The sequence below is a fragment of the Artemia franciscana genome, chromosome 19 (assembly GCF_032884065.1).
Source record: "Artemia franciscana chromosome 19, ASM3288406v1, whole genome shotgun sequence".
In the NCBI taxonomy this organism is placed as follows: domain Eukaryota; kingdom Metazoa; phylum Arthropoda; class Branchiopoda; order Anostraca; family Artemiidae; genus Artemia; species Artemia franciscana.
In genome coordinates, this window is record NC_088881.1 from 16,814,234 (window position 1) to 16,836,414 (window position 22,181).

A 22,181-nucleotide genomic window follows, 5' to 3' on the forward strand; every position below is an offset into this window, starting at 1 on the left:
ATGTTGAACTTGCTGGCTTGATTTTTATTATGATTGGGTTTCAATCTAAAGGTCTTTTTTTGTATCCTTAAGCACTGTATCGTGAATTTTTTATACTAATAAATTTTGATTGGTATTTTTAAGACTTGAAATATATGGAGTTTATAATAAAAACCGTTTGATATTTGGAATAGGAGATTAAAAGATGCACAATATTGTAGGGGATAGTGGTTTATAGTCAGTATAGGTGCATAGTGAACAATTGACCCTAACTGCCATCTAGTTACTTTGCAGCTTTGAATTCAATGGTAGCTAAAAACATGACAGTCTACAGTACCTACTTTTAAAGTTATATTACAACTTTTTATGGCACTTGGTATCTACCAAGTGACATATAGTAATCGCAAATTCTGTCGGTCTGTCTGTCCTTGTTTTGCTAGTTTAGGCACTTCCAGTTAACCTAGGACGATGAAATGTGGCAGGCGTATCAGGAACCAGAGCAGATTAAATTAGAAATTGTTGTTTTCCCGATTCGACCATCTGGGAGGTGGGAGTGGGGGCGGTTAAATTGGAAGAATTAGAAAAAATGAGGTATTTTTAACTTACGAACGGTTGATCGGATCTAAATGAAATTTGATGTTTGGAAAGATATCGTGTCTCAGAGCTCTTATTTTAAATCCCGACCGTATCCAGTGACATTGGGAGGAGTTGGGGGGGGGAACCTAAAATCTTGGAAAACACTAAGAATTGAGGGATCGGGATGAAACTTTATGGAAAAATAAGCACAAGCCCTAGATACTTGATTTACATAACCAGAACGGATCCGCTCTCTTTGGGAGAGTTGGGGGGAGGATTAATTCTTAAAAATTAAAAAAAATGAGGTATTTTTAACTTACGAAGGGGTGATCGGATCTTAGGAGTGATTAGATCTTTGTGGATTTTGAGTAGCATTCAGTCTTCGTTATAATGATAGTTTATTATGATGGTAGTCCTCATATTATTAAAGATTTGCTGTTTTATTTACCAGGCTTCAGTACTAAAAATAAAAACATGCTCGAAATAAAATTGTGTGTCAGGAACTTAAAGTTCGGTTTCATCTTGTGATATAGCTAGGAAGACCAAACGAAGGACTGCGATCCCCTATTAAGAGCGTATTTTTGGGATTGATTTCTTAAACCAAACTCAAATGGAACATTTCACACTTGTAAAATGGGAAAAATAAAGAAAAAGGAAGATTCCCAAGTTCTGTCTTTGCTTAGATTTTTAAACATTCACATGTACATTTTGCTTATTGGTAATTAATTAGTTAAGAAAAACCTTTTAACCAAGAAGTTATCGTTCTAGAATCGTTTTGTTATAAGAGTATTTATAATGTTCTGATTATTTAGAAAAAAAAATTCAGAAATATTTCAAAGAAAAGTGAAAAATCATTTTGAAACCTAAAACAAGCAGAAATAAAGTAATATGTTAATTCTAACTGACATAAATTATTATGGATGGATAAATGGAACCTAAAATAAACAGAAACTATAAAAAACAGATGCTACTATGGATGAATAGATGAAACCTAGAACTAGCAGATTTTAGATATTCCAGTAAATCTACGAAAAAGAGGCCACACCATGGCACTTGAGAAACAGAAATGTTTTTGGTGCCAAAATGTTCAAAAAAATGTGCTTAATAGCATATCCAGAATCGGTCGTGCAGGAATATTCTTTGTTTAGGAAAAGGGGGGGGGGGTCTCGAATATAAATTTCTTCAGGATTTTCTGGGTTGGAAGGTTGTTCCTACTAATTCAAGTCCGGGATTACCAAAATTGAAATCAGAATTAGAAAATTCGATCAGTTAGTGCATTTCCCCATTTTTTCTCTCAATTATACGAAATCTGAAACAACAAGTTTCTGGCCAGGTGGACCCCACTGTACAAGGAAAATTTTAGTCTAGAAGACCGTGCTTCCTTTAAAGTGGCAGCTCAAATAAATGCTGACAAATTTCCATATACGATTGGTTTGGGACCTTCGAGGAACGTTGTCTGGGATAAGGGGACCACACATTTCCGTTCGGGAGGGGAGGATGCTAGAGTAGCCTATCCAGAAACAGGCCAAAACCTTGATTTTCCGTTCAGTTTTGAACTTGCAGTCTAAGTCCCCAATTCACGTAAGGTCTAATAAAAAAAAAAGAATTTGTTTGGGATCATGGTCATACCATATTTGTTTAGACTAGGAATGACTGAAGGTGAAGAGATGGTGTTGGGTAACGAGAATATTGATAAAATGGATTGCTTCATTTACCTGGGTAGTATCATTTATAAAGATGATGGATACAGCGAAAATGTAAAAAGTAGAGCAGCCAAGGCCTTGGGTATTTTTTTGGCAGTCGAAGAAGTAGTGTTGAAGTTGCAGATTAGTGTGTGAACTAAGATTGGGACCTTTTAAGCTATGGTAATGACGTTGGTTAATTTTGGCTTTAAAAATGTTGGTACCTCGAAAGCCAAAAGAAAAATTAGTCAATTCTTTTCCAGAGAAATTGCCTACGGGAGGTTTTAGGTATTCATTTGACTGACCGTATGTGAAACAATAAGCCATAGGAAAAAATTAGTATACCCTCTTTCTAAGACTACAATGAAGGACAGGTTGAGGTGGTTAGGTTGTGTTTTATAGATGAAGAATGAAAGATTACCAAAGATTTTTCTTTTTGGCTATCTATCTGGGGCCAAGCAAAAAGCGTTATGTCCTCGAATGGCGTGAGAAGAGGCTGTACTGAAGAATTGAAGAAAAAATTTAGCTTTGGATAGATTGGATTGACAGGAGGAGTGTACGCTGCTGTGGTGGCCTCAGGCACCTTGGTTTTGTAGTGAATTATTAATAGTAGAAGTAGTTCCAACATGGAAACCTTTGGAAACTTTGAAACTGTTTGATTCAAACGTATAGAAATGGTCATTTTGAAGCCATCTATTACGAGTCGACTCTCTGTATATTTGAAAGAAATATGTTTAAAAGGAAAAGTATGCTTTTGCAAATAAGACAAGTGGATCCAGTGGAAAAACCTTTCTCACCTTTTAGAAAAGCCATTTTATTTTTGAGTAAGTGTGACATTAAAAATTTTTTTACATACTGTATGTGGTAACCACAGTAGTACTTGGTTGTAGATCTTCTAAACAGTCAGGAAAAATGTTTAAAAATGTTAGATTTGCCTATCCAGACTGAAGTAAAAGAGTTATTTGCAAATATTCTGTGGTTATGGTTTTATTTTGAATCTGACAAACCTTTGTTTTTTCTTTGCCTTTTGGCTAAAAACATTATGTTTTCCTTTTGCTGAGCTTCTTTTTTTTTACCTAGGAACAGCAACTGCTTCCAGCAAAAGTGAAGCAAAGAAATTAGCCGCCGTAGATATACTGAAGAAGGTAATAAAATTGGATGACTTGAAACTAAAGGAGAATGAAAAGTAAGTCTTGCTTGGGAACAGAAGTGAAACTCCTAAAATGTATTGTTTATTCACCCTTCAAGATCTTTTATTTAGTAAATTATCTTGTATCTTTAAATGAGAAATAATTGTTTATGTGTATATACATTTTTTTTCAATGGCACTATGCTCTTTTTTCAAACACTGTTAAAGAACGACTTAAAATGCACGTTAACATAGACACAATTTTTCGTTCGCAAATTAGCGAAACATCCCAATCATTTTGCAAGTACGACTGTTTATAGTTTTGAGACGGCATATCTGGCCAAATTTTTGCGATCACCAGCTCTGTCTCACGCGCTGTATATTCGACCACTTTGGGATTGCTTTCAATCCCCTGGTTCCCGCTGCTGCGTCAATCCCGACACGATTTTTTTTCTGGCGGAACAGACGTACGATGGAATCGGATGGAGGTTCACAAAGAAACGCAGACTTTTACGTCGCTGCGACAAACTCTAGAATAATTCAAATCTGGCTCTCAAACTCATTTTTTTTATCATTTTCATTTTTCATTTTTTTTTTAAATCAGAACAACGCATGCGATTTGTTTTATGAGTTGAAATTATTGAACGCATCCGACATTGCAGCAAAACGGATGGTTTTGCGGCGTTTGTCGAACGATTTGTGTCATTTGTCGCATGTCGCAGGATTTTGCCCAAAATCGCAGCAGTGGGAACCAGGGGTAAAAACTTAAAGGTTCTATAGGGGTTTTGTCGCTATCGGAAGTTTTAATTAAGATTCCCGCTATATTAAAGGAATAGTTTTATTTCTCTCAACAGAGAGCAGAAAAACTAGAAAATACATTTCCGATTTTTTGACTGTTTATAACGACCTTGGATTTGTAAATAGTATGTTTTTTCATGCTTCTATTTATGGTAGAAACTATTCGAGTCAAAATAAAAAAAGAACAGCACAATGTTGAAAGAATTTAAGCTACAAATAACACATTTTAGGAAAAAAGAGGAACTAAATAACAAAATAGACTAAACCAATATAAGAAGCGGACTTAAAATGATAAAATAAGAAAAAAACATACAAAATAACACGAAGTGGATTAGTGGTGGAAAAAAGCCATAAGAGAAAAATACGTAGTCGAGGAAAAAATCGGGTAATACGATATTCTTTTTCAATGGCACTATGCTCTTTTTTCAAACACTGCTAAAGACTATTGTTAATGAACAACTTACTCAAATAATAGTTCAAACTCTAAAATAACGAAATTCTGACGACAATAATTATATAAAAAAAATCTTCTTGTTACAATAATTCCAAATAGATAAATGCCAGTTTTGGCACGACCAGACCCGAAAATTAGTAGATAGCTATTTAGCTTAGAACTTCTGAAAAGCTATATAAATATCATCCTGGTTTTAGAAGTCATATTGCCACATATGACTTATGAAAGCGGAGGAATATTGTATAGACTAATCGTTATACACCGTTGTGCTATTGTACACAAGTATTAAGGAATATGGAAAAGTCAGTGGATGTTCTTTCTTTGGGGAAGTAGACACTTGAAACCCTGCATGTTTTATGCCTAATTCTCGTGATCGATCCTTCCTATCAATATGGAGAAAGGATCTAACTTCTATTATCTCCTCGGTTGGAGGAATTTGATCTAAGCATGTTATTAGGCTGTTAAATGGAATTTGACTCCCCTAGTATTGTAAATTGTTTCTTTTGTGAAGTAGAAGTTTATGTCTGTTTGAAACTATTAGGCGGCTTTTATGTATACCTGTTTATTTTGATAAGATGCTATTTAATTGATAATTTTTTTTTGCCCTGGACTGGTAGGTTTCTTTTTTTTTGTAAGCACTATGTGATACGGGGTATTCGCCAGGAGTAATATTTTTCCAGCGAATCCTCCTCTAAAATGTAAACATAACGACTTGAAAATTATTTTGGCATTTTGGCCCCTTTAAAATATGTTTAAAGAATTTTTTTTTTATTTTCGAAGCATTATTACGCTAAAGTTTAACTTTAAAGTAAAGGCCAAGCCTGGATTACAATGAATATCATTTTGAAAACGAATGGAAATCAAATACAAAAATGTGTTAAAGTAGAGAATAACAATAGATCTTAAATAATCAGAAATTATACTAACTAATAAGGGGGTTGTTACCCCTGAACCTCTCACTCTCTATACGCTATAGTGATTACAATAATAATTAATTTTTAACCCGTTACGAAACAACAAAACACATGTGGGGTACTAGGAAAAAAGAAATACAAAGAAACATCTGTATACACAAATATCACGCACAATCACTTACGGCAAAACAATCTAATTAACGGGTGCAAACAACCCAGAGAAAAAAACAGCATTATCAGCTAAAACAGTATTTATTCTTTCGTATGAATCAGAAATAGCCGTAGCACCATATTTAATAACAATGGTATGATTATGGTAGAAATGAGGCAAATAAAGTAGGTACTTCAGGTACCAAAAGTACATCATTCGAATTGATTTTAGCTGCTTCTTCTGGAGCAGCGGACATATGTAAAAGGAAGTGGTCACAAAATGTACTATAAAGACATAAAGTTTTAAAAAGACATAAGTCTTTTAAAAGCTCGTTTTCAAAATGGACAAAAAATAGAAATTTTTTTTTTCTCTCGAGAATTTATGAATATTGTGCTTTACATAACTTGATCTTTTTCATTCGTTTCCCTCAACTTACCAAGCCTTTTTCAATTATGCATTTGCAGCTTATGTCAGTTGATTATTTATGCTGTGTAAAGTCAATCTGTTTTGAGCCTCTCGTTTTTACCTATCTGATTTTATAATAATTCATAGTTATGTACGTCTATAAAGTCAATAGTTCTAAAAAATATGTGGATGCTTATTTGGGTATTCATTCAAGTTATGTTTCTATGGGCTCTCAAGAAAAAAAAATTCTACTTTTAAGTTCATTTTAAAAACGTAAAAAATAATTTTTTTTACGAATTTTTCTGAAAAAAAACAAGTTTTTCAAAGAAAATCAAAGAGCTATATTAAACCTAGGATGACCAAAAATAAAGTTCTATAGTAATTAAAAGTTAAAACGAACAACAATTACTATCAATGAATAAATGATTGCCAAAACAAACAGGAAAAAAATAATCACAACAACTATAAAGGTTACATATTCCCATATAGATGAATAAATAAATTCTAAAACGAATAAAACTCAAAATGAATAAGCAAGTCAAACTTATAACAAAGAGAAATTGCTGCAAACACGAGTAGGCCTATTGTCCCCTAAACATTCTAAAGGCTATAGTGCTATAACAGAAAACAATTTGCATTTCGAGCACTGTCTTATTTATCTGTTACAACAGATAAATAACATGGCTCATAGCCATGTTATAACATAGCTACATGGCTCGAGTGTCCCTTGCATTTTATTGAATAAGATGCATTTGAACAGTGCGATTTTATGTGTCAAAACAACGAATAAAAAAAAGTAAGCAAGCTGTAACAATCAGATGACTGGAAATAACTAATACTGAAAAAGATTTATGTGCTGAATAAAATATTAAGTCAAAGTTTTCGATCAAGAGCAGTTTTGTGTATTAAATTTGTAACAACAGTATGACAAATACAGTTTTTGGTAGATTGAAAGTGTGCGTAATTTTTGGTGTTCTACTGGGACTTCCTGGAAACGTATTTTAGTTCATCATTTTACTAAAATAATCTTTTTTACGTTGTAGTTCATTGTATTTTTTTGTTTGTCTAAGTAAATCCATGGCAATATTATTTATGAAAGAGAGTTTTCTTTTGTCTTCAAAAGAATACGTCCCGACTCAACACAAACTGATGCCTCCGTAGTTTTTGTATTAATTGAGGTTCCTTGGTCTTGAATTTTGTTAAGGTGTCTGTCTGGCCTGAAACTCGTAAGCGAATCAGATTGAAAAAAAAGAAGAAATTTTTGTGCTAAATATCTTTCTTGTTTATATCCCCCTGGTGCAGTCTACTTACCCTGAAAGTTCGGGTCTCATCGGAGAAGGACAGTGATTTACCTGTTTTCGGTGTCACGAATCGATACAATCCACTTTTGTTTTCAACTTTTTTCCCCTCCCGGCTTTATGTGTCCCAGCATGTATGTCTTGTTGCTAGCTGTTTGTGAAAGAAAAAGTTGGACCTTTTCTGGACGCCAGGAATCGATAGAACCCTATTTGGTTACTTAGTACTAATTTGTTCGTCGTGCGTTGCTTTAATTTCAAAAGAAAGGAAATCCAAGGCCCCCAAATCTCAGGAAAATTCTACTGCAGAAAATCCCCCTCGTGGCAAACCCCCTCCCCTAGTGGGAAATTCCCTCTGTATATTGGGTATGGATCGTATTTTTAAATTCTAAAGTATTTGATAATTTTCTATCTGAAAATTACCCTCGCAGACAATTCTCCTCTGGAAAATTCCTTTCCTGTGGAAAATCATCCCTCCCCGCGGAAAGTTCCTCCTCTGCGGAAATCCTCTCCACCTGATGATTTCCTTCTGGAAAATTTCTGGACATGTAAAATAAAAATCATGTTTTTAAACTAAACAGTTTGTCTTCAGGGGTTTCTAATTTCACAGTGCAAAAAGTATTACAAGGGCTTTGGGAGGGGGAATTTATGCATAAAACTTTTGCAAGAATGTACTCAACAACTTCTCAAACTTTCTTGGCGCTCTGATTAACAGTTTACTAATGCATACAGGAGACACAGACATACATTCGATTATACATATATATATATATATATATATATATATATATATATATATATATATATATATATATATATATATATATATATATATATATATATATATATATATATATATATATATGATGCATTATAGGCACGAGGCTCTGAGGGGTTGTCCTGTTTCATAAATTATGCACATGCAGTGGCGCCTGGCAGGTGCGGTGAAAGTATGCTAAGCGCGGTTGAACTATGCCAAGTGTTATTATGACCGTGCCAAGGGTAGTGGACATATGCCAAACTTGGTAGAACGGTGTTATTTTCTGTGAAAATGTATGGTTTACGTGACGCTCCAAGATGTACAGTAGGTGGCGAAAAGTGGGCTACCCATGTGTGGCACACGTGGCGCTCCAACATATGCAGTAGGTGGTGGAAAATGGACTACCCCTCACGTAGCTCTTTACAAAGACAGCACTCAGGGTGACAAATCACGGACATATAAGGGGCGAGAGTAAGGATTTATTTTCATTTTTAAATTAGAAAAGGCATTTTCCAAAATTTAGAGGGTGGGTAAGTCCTTTTTGATTCTGTGTTTCCTGGTATTTCGAAATCGAGGGAGACAACAAAGCCTAGGTGAAATTTCTCCCTCCAGTCGGCCTCGAGCCCCCTCCCAAATTTGGCTGTTAGGAAGGCTAGAGTATTGCCTGTGGTAGAAAGAGCTAGTTACTTCTTTGCCAATTTTATTCTGTTTTAAAAATCTTCAGGGGGATATGTCTCCTGTTAAATAGTGTTGTAAGTACACACACGTATAGGAAACGTGAGTTCATTCGTATATATATTTTTTCTTAGTATTTATCTGTAATTTTATTTCAGAGAGGAAATTGTTAATGTTTTACTATCTGAAGATGATTCAAGGGAGCTTGAATGTCCAGTAGGTTTGTATCGATGTATATTTATTTTTTCTGTAAATTATAGACCCTTTTGCAGAACTTTCAAACTTATTCTGCAGGAAAGAGAAATCTCTCTCTCTCTCTCTCTCTCTCTCTCTCTCTCTTTTCTCTTTCTCTCTTTCTCTTTCTCTTTCTCTTTCTCTCTCTCTCTCTCTCTCTCTCTCTCTCTCTCTCTCTCTCTCTCTCTCTCTCTCTCTCTCTCTCTCTCTCTCGGGTTTTAATCCATTTAACTGAATAATACTCTTCTTCCCCATCCACTGAAAATTCTATAATAAAATTATTATTAAATATGTCGCAAAAGTTTCTCCAAAATTTTAGTAGCAAACTAAAATCTTAATTCTTAAGCAGAAAAGCCAACAAAAAACTTTAGAAATACTTCTTTTATTGACTAATGAAAAAACTCTATCATTTAAAATACAAACAGAAATTGGTTTAGAGAAAAATTTTCCAAAAGAGAAGTTTCTAAAACAAAATAGAAAAGATATATTGAACCAAAGAAGAGCAGAAACAGATTTAAATGATAATTGAAACTTAAAATGGACTTGAATCTCGATCAATGAGCAAATGATAGCCAGAACGAGCAAAAATTGCTATTAATAACCAAGGCAAACCCAAAATTAATAGAAATTACCTCAATCAGAAGTAGTTACCACAAACAATTTGAATATTAACTCACTTGCATTCTGTTGAAAATAAAATATATTTTCTCGTTTGTTACACTAATAAATCCAGAATTGCAGAGACTTACAGGATTGAATATAATTATATATTAAACAGTGAGTCTACTTTCAAGAGTTGTTCTCAATAAACCTTGCTATTAGGGTGATTTTCAGTCTTTTCTTGTTGTTGTTCTTGATCTTTCGATTAATGAAAACCGAACTTATCAAAATAAAAGTAAATTGTAAAGTAAAAGTAAAAGTAAAAAAAGTAAAGTAAAAGTGAAAAAGTAAAAGTAAATCTCCTGTAAATTGTAAAGGGTGTTCTGGCTTTTAGAAGACTTAGGGGTCGTCAGCCCTACTTTTGTTTGTGGTGGTTCTGTTTTTAGATTTGTTTTGATATATTTATTGTAATTACTCTTTGGTCAACATATTTGTTCATTGATAGCGGTTTTTTTTTCTCATTTTGGGTTTTTAGTATTATTAGAATCTATTTCTGCTCGTCTTTGGTTTGATGTAAGTCCATACCTTTCTTTTAATTTTTTTTTTTTTTTTTTTTTTTTTTTTTTTTTTTTTTTTTTTTTTTTTTTTTTTTTTTTTTTAGCTGGTGTGAGGAAATTTCCCAGGTAGGGAATTGCTACCTGGAGCTTTTTTTATTTTTAATACTAAAACTCAAACTGGAATGTTTCTTCTTTTTCTATTCGTATATATTTTATGCTCTCTTCTTGTTGCCCAATACTCTCTTATAGTCCCGTGCCCCTCCCCTTGCCGGTGTGTATAGGGAAATCCCTCTGGAAAAACTTGGTTGAATAACATATTGAAAACCATGGAAGAGATGGTCTTATACTTCATTTTGAAAATATCTGAAGAAGTACGTTTTTCAGGGATAATACATCCGAAGTACTGCTGTACAAATATTAAACGTGGAATGTCAAAGACAGGGTTAAGGGAGGGACTGGTAACATCCCTCATATTTAGGAGAACCTTAGATCAAAAAGTTTGTATTAACAAACTACAAGTGAAGAGTTACTCTTGCCAACTGAAACCAAAACTCCAAAAGCATAATTCGGACTTCATTATATGCAATAACAAAGTATATTATTTATGCTGATTATAAGTTGTTGAACAACTTTACGATCACCCCTGAAAAAAAAACAAATAAACACGCATCCGTGATCTTTCTTCTGGCAAAAAATACAAAATTCTACATTTTTGCAGATAGGAGCTTGGAACTTCTACGGTGGGGTTCTTTGATACGCTGAATTTGATAGTCTAGATTCTATGACTTTTAGGGGGTGTTTTCCCCTTCTTTCGAAAATAAAGTAAATTTTCTCAGGCTCATAACTTTTGATGGGTAAGACTAGATTTGATGAAACTTATATATTTAAAATCAGCGTAAAAATCTGATTCCTTTGATGTATATATTGGTATCACAATTTCGTTTTTTTAGATTTTCGGTTACTATTGAGCCGGCTCGCTCCTTATTACAGCTCGTTACCTCGAACTGTTTGGTGGAGCAAGAATACTTTAGGGAGTACTAAAAATGTAGCGCTAAATTAATAATGATGAATTTAATGTAAATTTGATAAAATTAATGTACATTAATTAAAAATTAATGTGAACTTAATGCAAGTTCTCTCCTCCGTGGACGTCTCTGTCTCTCCGTGGTGACCTAGTGTATTTTATTTGTTATGCGTATTATATTAATAAGTTGAATTGAATTGAATTGAACAGTACTAAGAAGCGTAACACTAAATTAATAATGAAAAAAATTATGTAAATTTAGCTCCATTCCTCCGAAGGAGAGGTAGAGGCTAGGGGAAATTTCAGGGGACAAAACTTTGATTCAGAACAAACAAAATATGAATTATATAGAATATTAAGATCTAATAGGACAACTGCAGAAGTCATGATGTTTTGGGTAGCGTGAAGGGAGGGTAGACTCAAAGCACTTTCCTAGCCTGCTTGCCGGACCTAAGCCTTTGCCTGTTCAGTTATCAAATCTGATTCTATTGATTTTTTTTTTTTTTTATAAGCGGAACTAAAAGTGCAATTTTAAAGTTTTTCGGACTTAGGGAGGCTACTCAGTAAGCAGTGTTTTGCGGAACTAAAAGTGCAATTTTAAAGTTTTTCGGACTTAGGGAGGTAATTCAATTAGCACTTGGTTTAGCTTTTGGAAAATCTAGATACTGGATTTCTTTTTCCTTTTTTGATGCATTACTTTTACTATTGTTAATGTTTCAGTTTTTTTTTTAGATTACATAGCCGACCTTGAAAGGAAAGTAACGCTAAAAGGTTTGCCTACACCAATTTACAATTTAGTGAGTCAAGGAGGACCACCACACCAGAGGACATTTGTAATTCAGTGTAAGATTGGAGATGAATTTGATACTGTTGGTGAGTTCTAGTATCAAAACGTCAATTAATATATTTTCTAAATCATGCTCCGTATTTTTTTTCATTGCATGTATAACCGAACCTAGTATGCTCCTTTGTAATATCAAAGCATTATCATTGTTATTAATGATATATAATAAATAAGTAATGATATATAGTAATATAATGATATATAAGTATGTCAAGTATGTCTTTAATGATATATGAGTATGTCAAAAAGCGTCAAGATTAAAGCACAAATATTAAATGATATTTGAATTCAATTCGGAACGTTTTTCTCAATAATCCCATACGTGAGTTATCTCTAGAATAGGCTGCAGGAATAGCGAGGAAAGGACAAGAGGCTTTTACTTGAGCAGGTGAAAGGAAAAACAAAACAGTTATACGTCGTTATTCCTTTTAGTATAATGTGTATAGTACAAGGATTACCAGCACAGACAGGGGAGGGGGTCATAATAAAACATTCAGGGAGGGGGAAAGGATAAGCCTTTTTCTTCGGGGCGGAGGTATAGCAAAAGCAATATTTGATAATTTGAATAAGAAATGCTTGGGAATTCAGGATAATTTATTGCTTTTGTCGGGAGGGGGAGGGGCTCCTCTCTTTTATGGAACACTTTAACAGTCTGTTTTTTTCGAGGCATTTTGAGTTTGTAATCTTAGTAGAATTTAAGTAAAAAAACATTTTTTTTTTCAACTAAAAGTAAGGAAGTTGAAAGGAACAAAAATTATTCTGTATATGAGGTGCACTGCCTCCTCAGCAGCCTTCACTATTTACGCTAAATTCTAAAAGTTATTTAAAAATACTTCATCCAAGTCCAATGGGCCCTGTCTTCGAGCAGTCGTTCTTAAAGCAGTCGATCATGACAAAATTATAATTTTGGTGTAAAGAGTTGAGGAAAGTTGAGGAAGGGGTAGTCCCACTCATGTACGGAATATTTTCTGTTTGTTTTAAGTTTTAATGTTACTCCTTACTTTCAGCTGAAAGATTGTTGAATTTCTGACCGTTTTTCATATCGTGACAGGAAATTTCCTTTCCAGCCCTCTCCCGTGTGAAATTTCCCCCTGAAAATCCTTTCGGAAACTCTTTTTTACGGAAAATTCTCCCCATGGAAAATCCCCCCGCAAAAATACACCACCCCTCCCCCCAAAATGTCCGTGTATCCTAATAACAAATATTGCGTGTGAACTATGAGTAAATTGCGGAACCTGCAGCCCTTTTCCCAGGGACTCTGGTGGTCATGTCATCCCCAAAGGCAAAGTTAGTGGACCTTTCAGCCATCGTGAATAAAATGGCTATCTAAAAATTTTGATAGGTTGGCTTTAGGGAGAAGGGGTGTGGGAATAGTTGCCTATAATGCTATTCATAATTCAAAATTTTATCTCACTATAATTTTATTTTTATTTTTTATTCTGCAATAACTGGAAAAGAAAATATTTGTAGCAGAGTTCGTTTTCAGTGAAGCTGTAATGACTTAGTAGACTTTTACGGTTAGTGAAGAGGGCAGTATCTAAACTCTTGTTTGTAGTGAAGTCATACTTGTCTTGAACTTTCTTGGAAAGAACTAATAAAATTAAACTAAATATTTGATATATAATGATGTTAATTTCTGAAACTTCACCAGTTCAAAATTTAATTTTATTGTAATTTTTTTGTTTTTTCTATGGTGCAATAATTGCAAAAGAAAATATTTGTAATATAATTTGTTTTCAGTAAAGCGCCAGTGAAATCTATTTTCACTGTAATTTTTCATTTTCAATAATAGAATTTCAGTAATATTTTCAATAATAGAATCTAAATATATTTTCAACAGATTTTAGACTTCTACAGGGAAAGAAGGAGGCAAAACTCAAACTCTTCTTTGTAGATATTTTTGTTCACCTCAAGCTGGATTTGTATTCACTCGCATTAACATATACTTACTTATTTATATTAGTAACTATTGTTTGTTTGTTTGCAATGATTGTTTATTTAGTTTCTGTTCGGTTTGCGTTTCATTTATTCCTCAATAGCAAAATGTTTTTGCTCGTTTTAAGCTTGATTTGCATGTGCAACTTAAGGTTTATTCTTTTTTAGATTTATTTGTTCATCTATATTAGTACCTGTTGTATGTTTTTTGCTATGATTGTTTGTTTAATATCTGTTCGTTTTTGGGCATTTATTCTTTAATAGTAATTTCGGGTTGTTTTGAGTTTGGGTTATTTTAGGTTTCTATTTCTTCTCATCTTAAGTTTAATATGACCTTTACTTTTATTTAGAAAACTTCTTTTTCTCAAATGCTTTTTTAAATTAATTTCTGTTTGTTTTTGATTGCCAAAGTTTTAAGTTTTTCAAAATTCCCTATTTCAAATATTTATTTTTATTCCAAAATGAATCGGCAGTTTTGGTAATAACTAATTATTTGAACTGTCATTGGATATATATTAATATTAACTGCTGAAAGCTCACAAGCTCAAGATTTTGTTTCACCCAGGCCGGATTCAAAGCTTTGACGCCTCTAGGCCTAAGTGTTTTGCCGCTCCGTTTTTGCAATATTTTCAGAGAAATCTTCAAAACTTTGGGAATAGTGAAAGCTGCGGGACCTAGGGGGTTTATTGGTAAATCTTGCTGGTTTCTCTGCAATTTTCAATTTATTTTTAATGTTACGATAAAAACAAAAGGAAGTATTTTTTATAATAATTATATAATTCCTTTTACTAAAGCGCCAAATACGCAGTAGGCCTTATAATTTTACCGTTAGAGAAACGGGCAGTAACCATACTCTTGTTTTTAGTGAAGACACCATTCAGTTGAAGTACATAATCAACTACTTCAGTACATAATCAACTGAAGACACCATTCAGTTGAAGTACTCCCTCAACTACTTCAGTACATAATCAACTGAAGACACCATTCAGTTGAAGTACTCCCTGAAAACGATAGCGGTCTAACAACCAATCCTTAATCCAATCCACACTTGTATTTGAATTCTGTTCTCCCAATTGTTATATAAAAAAAAGGTAAACTAATTTTGTAGAACTTTTTAGCCATTGAAGTCAGAGAATGATACTTCTAAGTAAGAAAATTGGATTAAGAATTAAGTAAAAAATTGGAGTAAGAATTAAGAGAATGTTACTTTTACCGTTTAGGAAACGGTAGTAGCCGCACCATTGTTTGTAGTGACGACACCATTCATTAGAAGTACATAACCGAAATTCTTTCGGAAAGAATTGTTAAAAAAAAACTTTCGGATAGTCGTTTGATTAATTTTTGTTCGTTTTTTGATTGTAAAAAGTTTCAAGTTTGTTCTTAAACTCCTTATTAAAAAATAAGATTTTTTTTCTACATCAAATTTTCATAAAAATATCAAAACTAGTACCAAAATAACAATATCAAAGTATAAAAGTAAAGAAAGGATCAAAGTTAACAAGGTATCAAAGTAAACAAAGTATCAGAGTACCAATAAGCAATTTGGACAACTTAGAGCCCTTGTACCGCAAATCGAAGTTACCACGTAAATCAGTAAATCCAAGGATCAAAGCAAACAAAGTATCAAAGTAACAACAATTAAATTCCGTAACTCAGAGCCATTTCTCGGGGCTGGGGGGGGGTTCAACCTCAGAAGTATAATTATTTGGCCTTTGAACTATTTTGAACAAAATGGCTATCTCTAAATTTTGATCGGATGCCCTTTGAGAAAGGAGGGCATGGGTTAGTTGGCCATTGATAAGTTTGACTTAGAAAAAGCTAGAAGTTTCAACTTCCAACTGAATGAGCCCCCTCCAAAGTTAATATAACCACCCCCTCCTCAGAACCTTGTATTCTAATAATGGGCAACTTGCATAAGTCACAATCCTCGCCCTGGGGGCTAGGGAAGATTTCTCAACCCCCTAAGATATTGTAATTTGAATTTTGGACTATTTTGAACACTATGGCCATTTAAAAATTTGAAAAGATACATTTGGAGAAAAAAGGCACAAGGGGGGAGGGGCTTGTTATTTTTTTTATCACTTTCGATTCTTAAGAACTTAAACCTTACATACAAATACCAAAAACAAGACGAACAATCGGTAATTTCTCAAGACAGTGGAAAACAAATTAAAATGAAAATTTCGGCCCCATGTCCAAGGACTGTCCTCAGCAATACAAAATATATAAGAAGAAACAACTTACAACAGGATAAAATCTATAAAACTAAAATGTATTTTTTTTAATTAGTCCTAGCATCCTTACTTCAGCGAAGTTCAACCAGGACTTCGTCGCTATTCATATAAAACTTGCATAAGTTACAATTCTTGTCCTGGGTGCTATGGAGGATTTTTCAACTCCTAACTTATAGTAATTAAAATTTTTTGCTATTTTGAACAAAATGGCTATCTCAGAATTTTTATCGGATATATTCGGGAAAAAAGGCGCGGGGGATGGGATAGGTACTCTCCGATAAATTTGATGACTCTTAAAAAGGTAACTAAAATTTATAATTTCCAATCAAACTAGCCATCTCTAAAGCTTGTTCGACCATCCTTTACATAAAACCTTATATGCCCTCGGGACATATCTTACAAGTCTTGCCCCCGGGCTATGCGGGGGATGTTCTGACCCCAGAGTTTTTGTTATTTGATCTTTAAACTATCTCGAACAAAGTAGTTATCTCAAAATTTTGATTGGATGCATTTGGGGAAAAAGGCCATTGAGGGCAGGGCTAGTTGCCCTCCGATCACTTTTGGCTCTGAAAAAGGGCGCTATAAATTTTGATTTACAATCGAATAAGACCCTTCGAAGTTTATACGACCATTCCTTCCATAAAAAACCTTATATGCCCCCAGGACACATTTCACAGCGCTTCCTCCCAGATTCTGGGGGGGGGGGCTGTTTTTATCTCTGGAGTTCCTGTTATATTATCTTTGGTCTATTATGAACAAAATGGTTGTAAAAAAAATCGACTGGACGTATTTAGAAAAAAAAAGGTTGAGAGGGAGGGGGCTAGTCGCCATCGGATCACTTCTGACTCTGAAAAGCTGAAATAGAACTTTCAGTTTATAATCATTTGAGTCGCTCACAAAGTTTATGCGACCACATCTTCCATAAAAACATTATATGCCCCCCGTAAAATAAGTTACAACCCTTCCCCTGGCTCTGAGGACGGGCATGTTGACACCGAAGTCTTTGTTATCTTATCGTTGGACTATTTCAAACAAACTTGCTTTCTCAAAATTTTTATTTGATGCATTTGGGTATAAGAGGGTATTTGTATCATGGGGGTGCGGCTAGATGCCCTCCGTCAACTTTTGACTCATAAAAAGGTAGCTAGAACTTACAATTTCCAATGAAATGAGCCACCTTAGAAGTTTATACGACCACTCCTTACACAAAAACCTTATACGCCTCCGAGGAATAACTTAAAACATTTGCTCCTGGGCTCTGGGGGTTTGTGTCGACCCTGTAGTTTTTGCTATCTGATGTTTGAACTATTTTCCAAAAAATGGCTATCTCAAAATTTGTATTGGACGGATTTGGGTAAAAAGGGGTTGGGGGGGGGGGAACATTTGCGCTCGGATATCTTTTGACTCTTAAAAAGTGAACTAGAACTTTAAATTTGCAATCAAATGAGCTACCTTCGAAGTTTATACAGCCATCTCTTATATAAAAACCTTATATGCGTTCGGAAAATAACTTAAAACACTTGCCACGGAGCTCTGGGGACCCCGGTGCTTTTGTTAACTGATGTTTGATCTATTTTAAAAATGGCAATCTCAAAATTTGTATTGGATTGATTTTGGAAAAACGGCTATGAAGGGGGGCTATGAACTAGAACTTTCAATTTCAAATCAAATGAACCCTCTCCGAAGTTTATAAGAGCACACCTTCCATGAGGACCATATATACCTCCTGAGTATAACTTGCAACGCCTGCCCCCGGGCCCTGGGGTGTTGCGTCGACACCAGAGTTTTTCTTTTCTGACCTTTGAACTATAATTAACAAAATGGCTATCTCAAAATTATTATCGGATCGGTCTGGGAAAAGGGGCGTGGTGGAGACTAGTTGCCTTTCGATCTCTTGACTTTTGAAAAGTGAACTAGAACTTTCAGTTTCCAATCAAATGAGCCATCTCTGAAGTTTATACGAGCGTCCCTTTCGTAAGAACCATATATGCCCCCAGGACATAACTTACAGCCCCTGCCCCCTGGGCCCCGGGGGTTGTATCGAAACCGGAGTTTTCGTTATCTAATTTTGAACTATTTAAAAAAATGGCGCGTGGGGGGGATTAGTTTCCTTCGGATCTCTTTTGACCCTTAAAAAGTGAATTAGAACTCTCAATTTCCAGTCAAATGAGCCCTTTCTGAAGTTTATATGAGTGTCCCTTCCATAAGAACCATATATGCCCCCAGGGCATAATTTAAGTCGCCTACCCACGGGTCTTGGTGAGTTGTATTGACACCGGAATTGTTTTTATATAATCCTTTTTATATGATTTTTAACGATATGGCTGTCTCAAAATGTCTATCGGATGATTTTGGAAAAAGGGCGTGGGGGGATAGTTGCCATCCCATCATGTTCTACTCTTAGACACTAGAACTTCTGATTTCCGATCGAATGATCCCGAAGTTTATGAGACGAGCCCTTCCATATGAAGTGCCTATGGGGAAAAAAAGTAAAACATTGGAGCCGTATGGCCTTCACTATAGGCAACGCTATAGCGTTGCCTCTGATTGAAAAGTTCACATGCTATTCATAAATGTTAATACACGAACATCCAGTTATCCAATTAGTTGGTAGATGCTTCTGTTAATTGCTTTTGACAGATTTATATTGCCAGATTACACAAGGATAAGTTATCGATAGAAAAAGTCGCTGGAATTCCGGAATGAAACAGACTGATTTTGATTGTCTGACACACAGTTCTGATTTCATGATGGCCCTCCATGTCTCTAGTAATTCAGGTGATATTAATATATTCAATGAAGTAAATTGGATTTCCAGAGAAGATGGCCTTTTATAGTATTTCAGGGAGGTTGTAGAAACTAAAAGCACGATTCACAAGGAGATAGCGCTTAAAATGAGCACGAGGACCATTCTTTTAAGCCCCATCTTTGACGAATGGAATACCTGCGTTGGAAATTAGCTTTAAGGGGTTATACGTAGCATAAGAATGGTTATAAAGTCTTTTCACCATCACCAAATTAAACTGTAAATTTTAGATTTAAGCTTATAAAACGAATATATATATACATATATATATATATATATATATATATATATATATATATATATATATATATATATATATATATATATGTATATATATATATATATATATATATATATATATATATATATATATATATATATATATATATATATATATATATATCACCGGTGAATGTCAACAAGCACCGAATGCGTCAGTGAAAGATCAAATATTTCATTACATTCTTGTGTATTTAGGCCCTCACCGGTGTATGTCGACAGTCGCAGGTATGTTCTGGTGAACGTGCAAAAGAGAGGAAAAAACCCCCATGCTTAAAACCCAATTCTACGAATGTCCAAAATAGAAAAAAAAACAATTCTCAAAACCCAATAAGAAAAAACCCTTATCTCTGGTTGGATTTAGTTAGCTTTGCCGGTTTCAAGCAAAGTTTGTATCAGTCTTCTGCAAAGTTTGATGGTAACAGCAACGTTTTGTTAACAAAAAATTTCTTATACCGTGATTTACACAGAATAGATACTGCAGCGAAGTTTTTTTTGGAGAGTTAGATGGATTTATTGCGGGTAAACAAGTAGACAGTACTCAAGAAAAGTACTCTAAAATACTTCCTGAAGTGGTTTTCGCCAAAATTAAATGCAACACATCATTGGATTATAGACGATCAAAACGTTTTGGCGTTTTAATATTGCATTCAGATAATGGTAGACAATTCAGTAATCAAGTCGTATCTGAAATTTGTGCCATGTGACATTTTTTATTACTATTATTTTCTTTTCTCTTCAAAAATGTACTGTAGGTTTTACGTTTTTAGTCATTCCTCCCAGAAAGAGCGGCGAAAAACCTATCGTGACTGAATTGCGGAAAAGAAAAAATATATATCTCAGAAATGCCCAACATTCACCATTAGTGCACGGTGAAAATCGACATTCTCTGGTGAAAGACAGAAACAAGGATATTTAACAAATATGTTTGACATACAACAAGCGACAATGTTTTGTTGACGTTCACCAGATTTCAATTTTATGATCATTTATGATTAACACATATTTTTCTAGGTGTTGCCGGTCAAAAAAAAGCTGCAAAAAGGGACGCAGCGGGAAAAATGCTAAAAAAAATTGAGGATGCTTCTGAAAAATTAACGGGAGTTGCCGATAAGTGTAAGTTACTAAAAAGTCGTTCGAGTCTTTTGGTATTTTGAATTTCTGTTGTGGAAAAACAGTTTTTTTTAGCAAATAGCTCAAGTCCCAAAAAAGGAAATTCCAGATTTTCAGTTGGAAAAAATGCGGAATAATTCACCCATTTGAACCTTAAAACTTCCATGCTAGGAGTATGATGCTATTAAATCAAGATCCATTCGTCAATCCTAATATTTTCAAATTTATGAAAAAGAATTGTATAATCAAATGTATCAAAAGCTTTTTCGATGTCAAATAGTAGTTGCTGCCAAATGGCTATCATTAATAGCCTTTGATAAAAAAATGATTTAAAGCACCTGCTTCATGCTCCACTGGTCCAAACCATATTGATTAGAAGAAAAAAATAATCTGTTCTTCATCAAAATTGAATTACCTCAACAGTTTATTATCTTTTTTATAACTTTTGAAGCAGGTGATAAAATAATAATATATCTATAATTGTTTGGATTATTTTTATCACCCTTTAAACGAAGATAAATATTAGGAGCTTTAGAGTATTCCGGGAAAAAGTATTTTTTGAGTGATAGATTTCCAAATTCTTAAATTTTTAAACAGGAAAACCAGTACAGTCAGTTGAAAAACTGTTTTTGAAACTGGCAACAGCTCTTTAATATTGCAATTGCTGGGTTGAGTATATAAGTGTAGTTTTGTCTTTATTTAGTAAATATTTTCCATGATTATCTGTCCCTACCCTGCAGAAATTTGAACTACTATATTTTGTCCATCTTTTCTAAAGTCGTTCACAGATGCGACAGCCATCCCTTTTTCATTAGTTTTCTTAATTCTTCATGAATTCTAAAATTAGATGGAATATTTCTTATTTTTAGTATATTTCTTATGGTCTGGGATGAATTATATTTACGGAACTACTTTTGATATTAACTGGTTCTGCTTCTCTGAGAACAAATTATGCTGGTCTTACAATGTTTAAAATATTCTATATTAGCGTTGTTTGGGTCAACCTGTTCAAAATGCAAAACTATGGTACAGTCTGCAGAGATCCTTTCGACTATATTAACATTTGTTGGGTAATATCTTTCCATAAGCAAGACGAATATTTTTAATAGCACTTTTGACTAAATGTGAACATGTAGAAGATAATGAACTTCCACGAGAGATACCAAGCCAATTCACTTGTGAAGAAAATAGAAGATGGTATATAAGTATATAGGTATAGATCTCTAAATATGTATAGATTTATAGATTTCTAATAGATACAGTATAGATTTTTAAATGCTTTAAATTTTCTATATTGGCGTTGCTTCGGTCCTGCATACTTCGGTCCTAAATACTTCTGATTTCCATCAAAAAAATATTTAAATTAATTTTAAATAACGTTTGCTGTGGAGGTCGTAGTTCCTCTCTAATTTTCCATAGATTTTGAATATAAAATAGAAGATTACATTCCCATGCGTACATTTTCAGAGGTTGGAATGTGAGGGGGGTAAAAAATGTCCTAAAGCTAAAATTTGTCTGAATAACTGACTAATGTTAAATCTGAACTGAAGATTTTTCATCTCAGACCTCTCTGTTCTCATGAAAATATGTATAAAGCTGTAGTTTTGTCTGAGTGATTTTATTGTATTGCTGTAGAAAATTCGATAGAAGACTTATTTAAATATATTTTTTGAATATAGTGCTACTTTTGAGTAATAGTCAACGCTGTGGAATTAGTAAAGAACGATCTTTTTTTTT

At 33.9% G+C, this 22,181-nt stretch overlaps 1 protein-coding gene across 5 annotated transcripts in view; it reads left to right on the plus strand.

Moving 5' to 3' along the window:
- The window catches only part of LOC136039350 (double-stranded RNA-specific adenosine deaminase-like), a 62,255-nt gene that overhangs the window by 11,815 nt on the left and 28,259 nt on the right, over positions 1 to 22,181 (plus strand). For 3 of the 5 annotated variants that reach the window (XM_065723005.1, XM_065723009.1, XM_065723008.1), the window contains exons 3-6: positions 3,318 to 3,423; positions 8,977 to 9,038; positions 11,966 to 12,106; positions 20,346 to 20,447. In XM_065723005.1, coding sequence (XP_065579077.1) covers positions 3,318 to 3,423; positions 8,977 to 9,038; positions 11,966 to 12,106; positions 20,346 to 20,447 — 411 coding nt within the window. The remainder of the gene's footprint in view (positions 1 to 3,317; positions 3,424 to 8,976; positions 9,039 to 11,965; positions 12,107 to 20,345; positions 20,448 to 22,181) is intronic. The other 2 variants (XM_065723006.1, XM_065723010.1) reach the window with 1 other exon arrangement.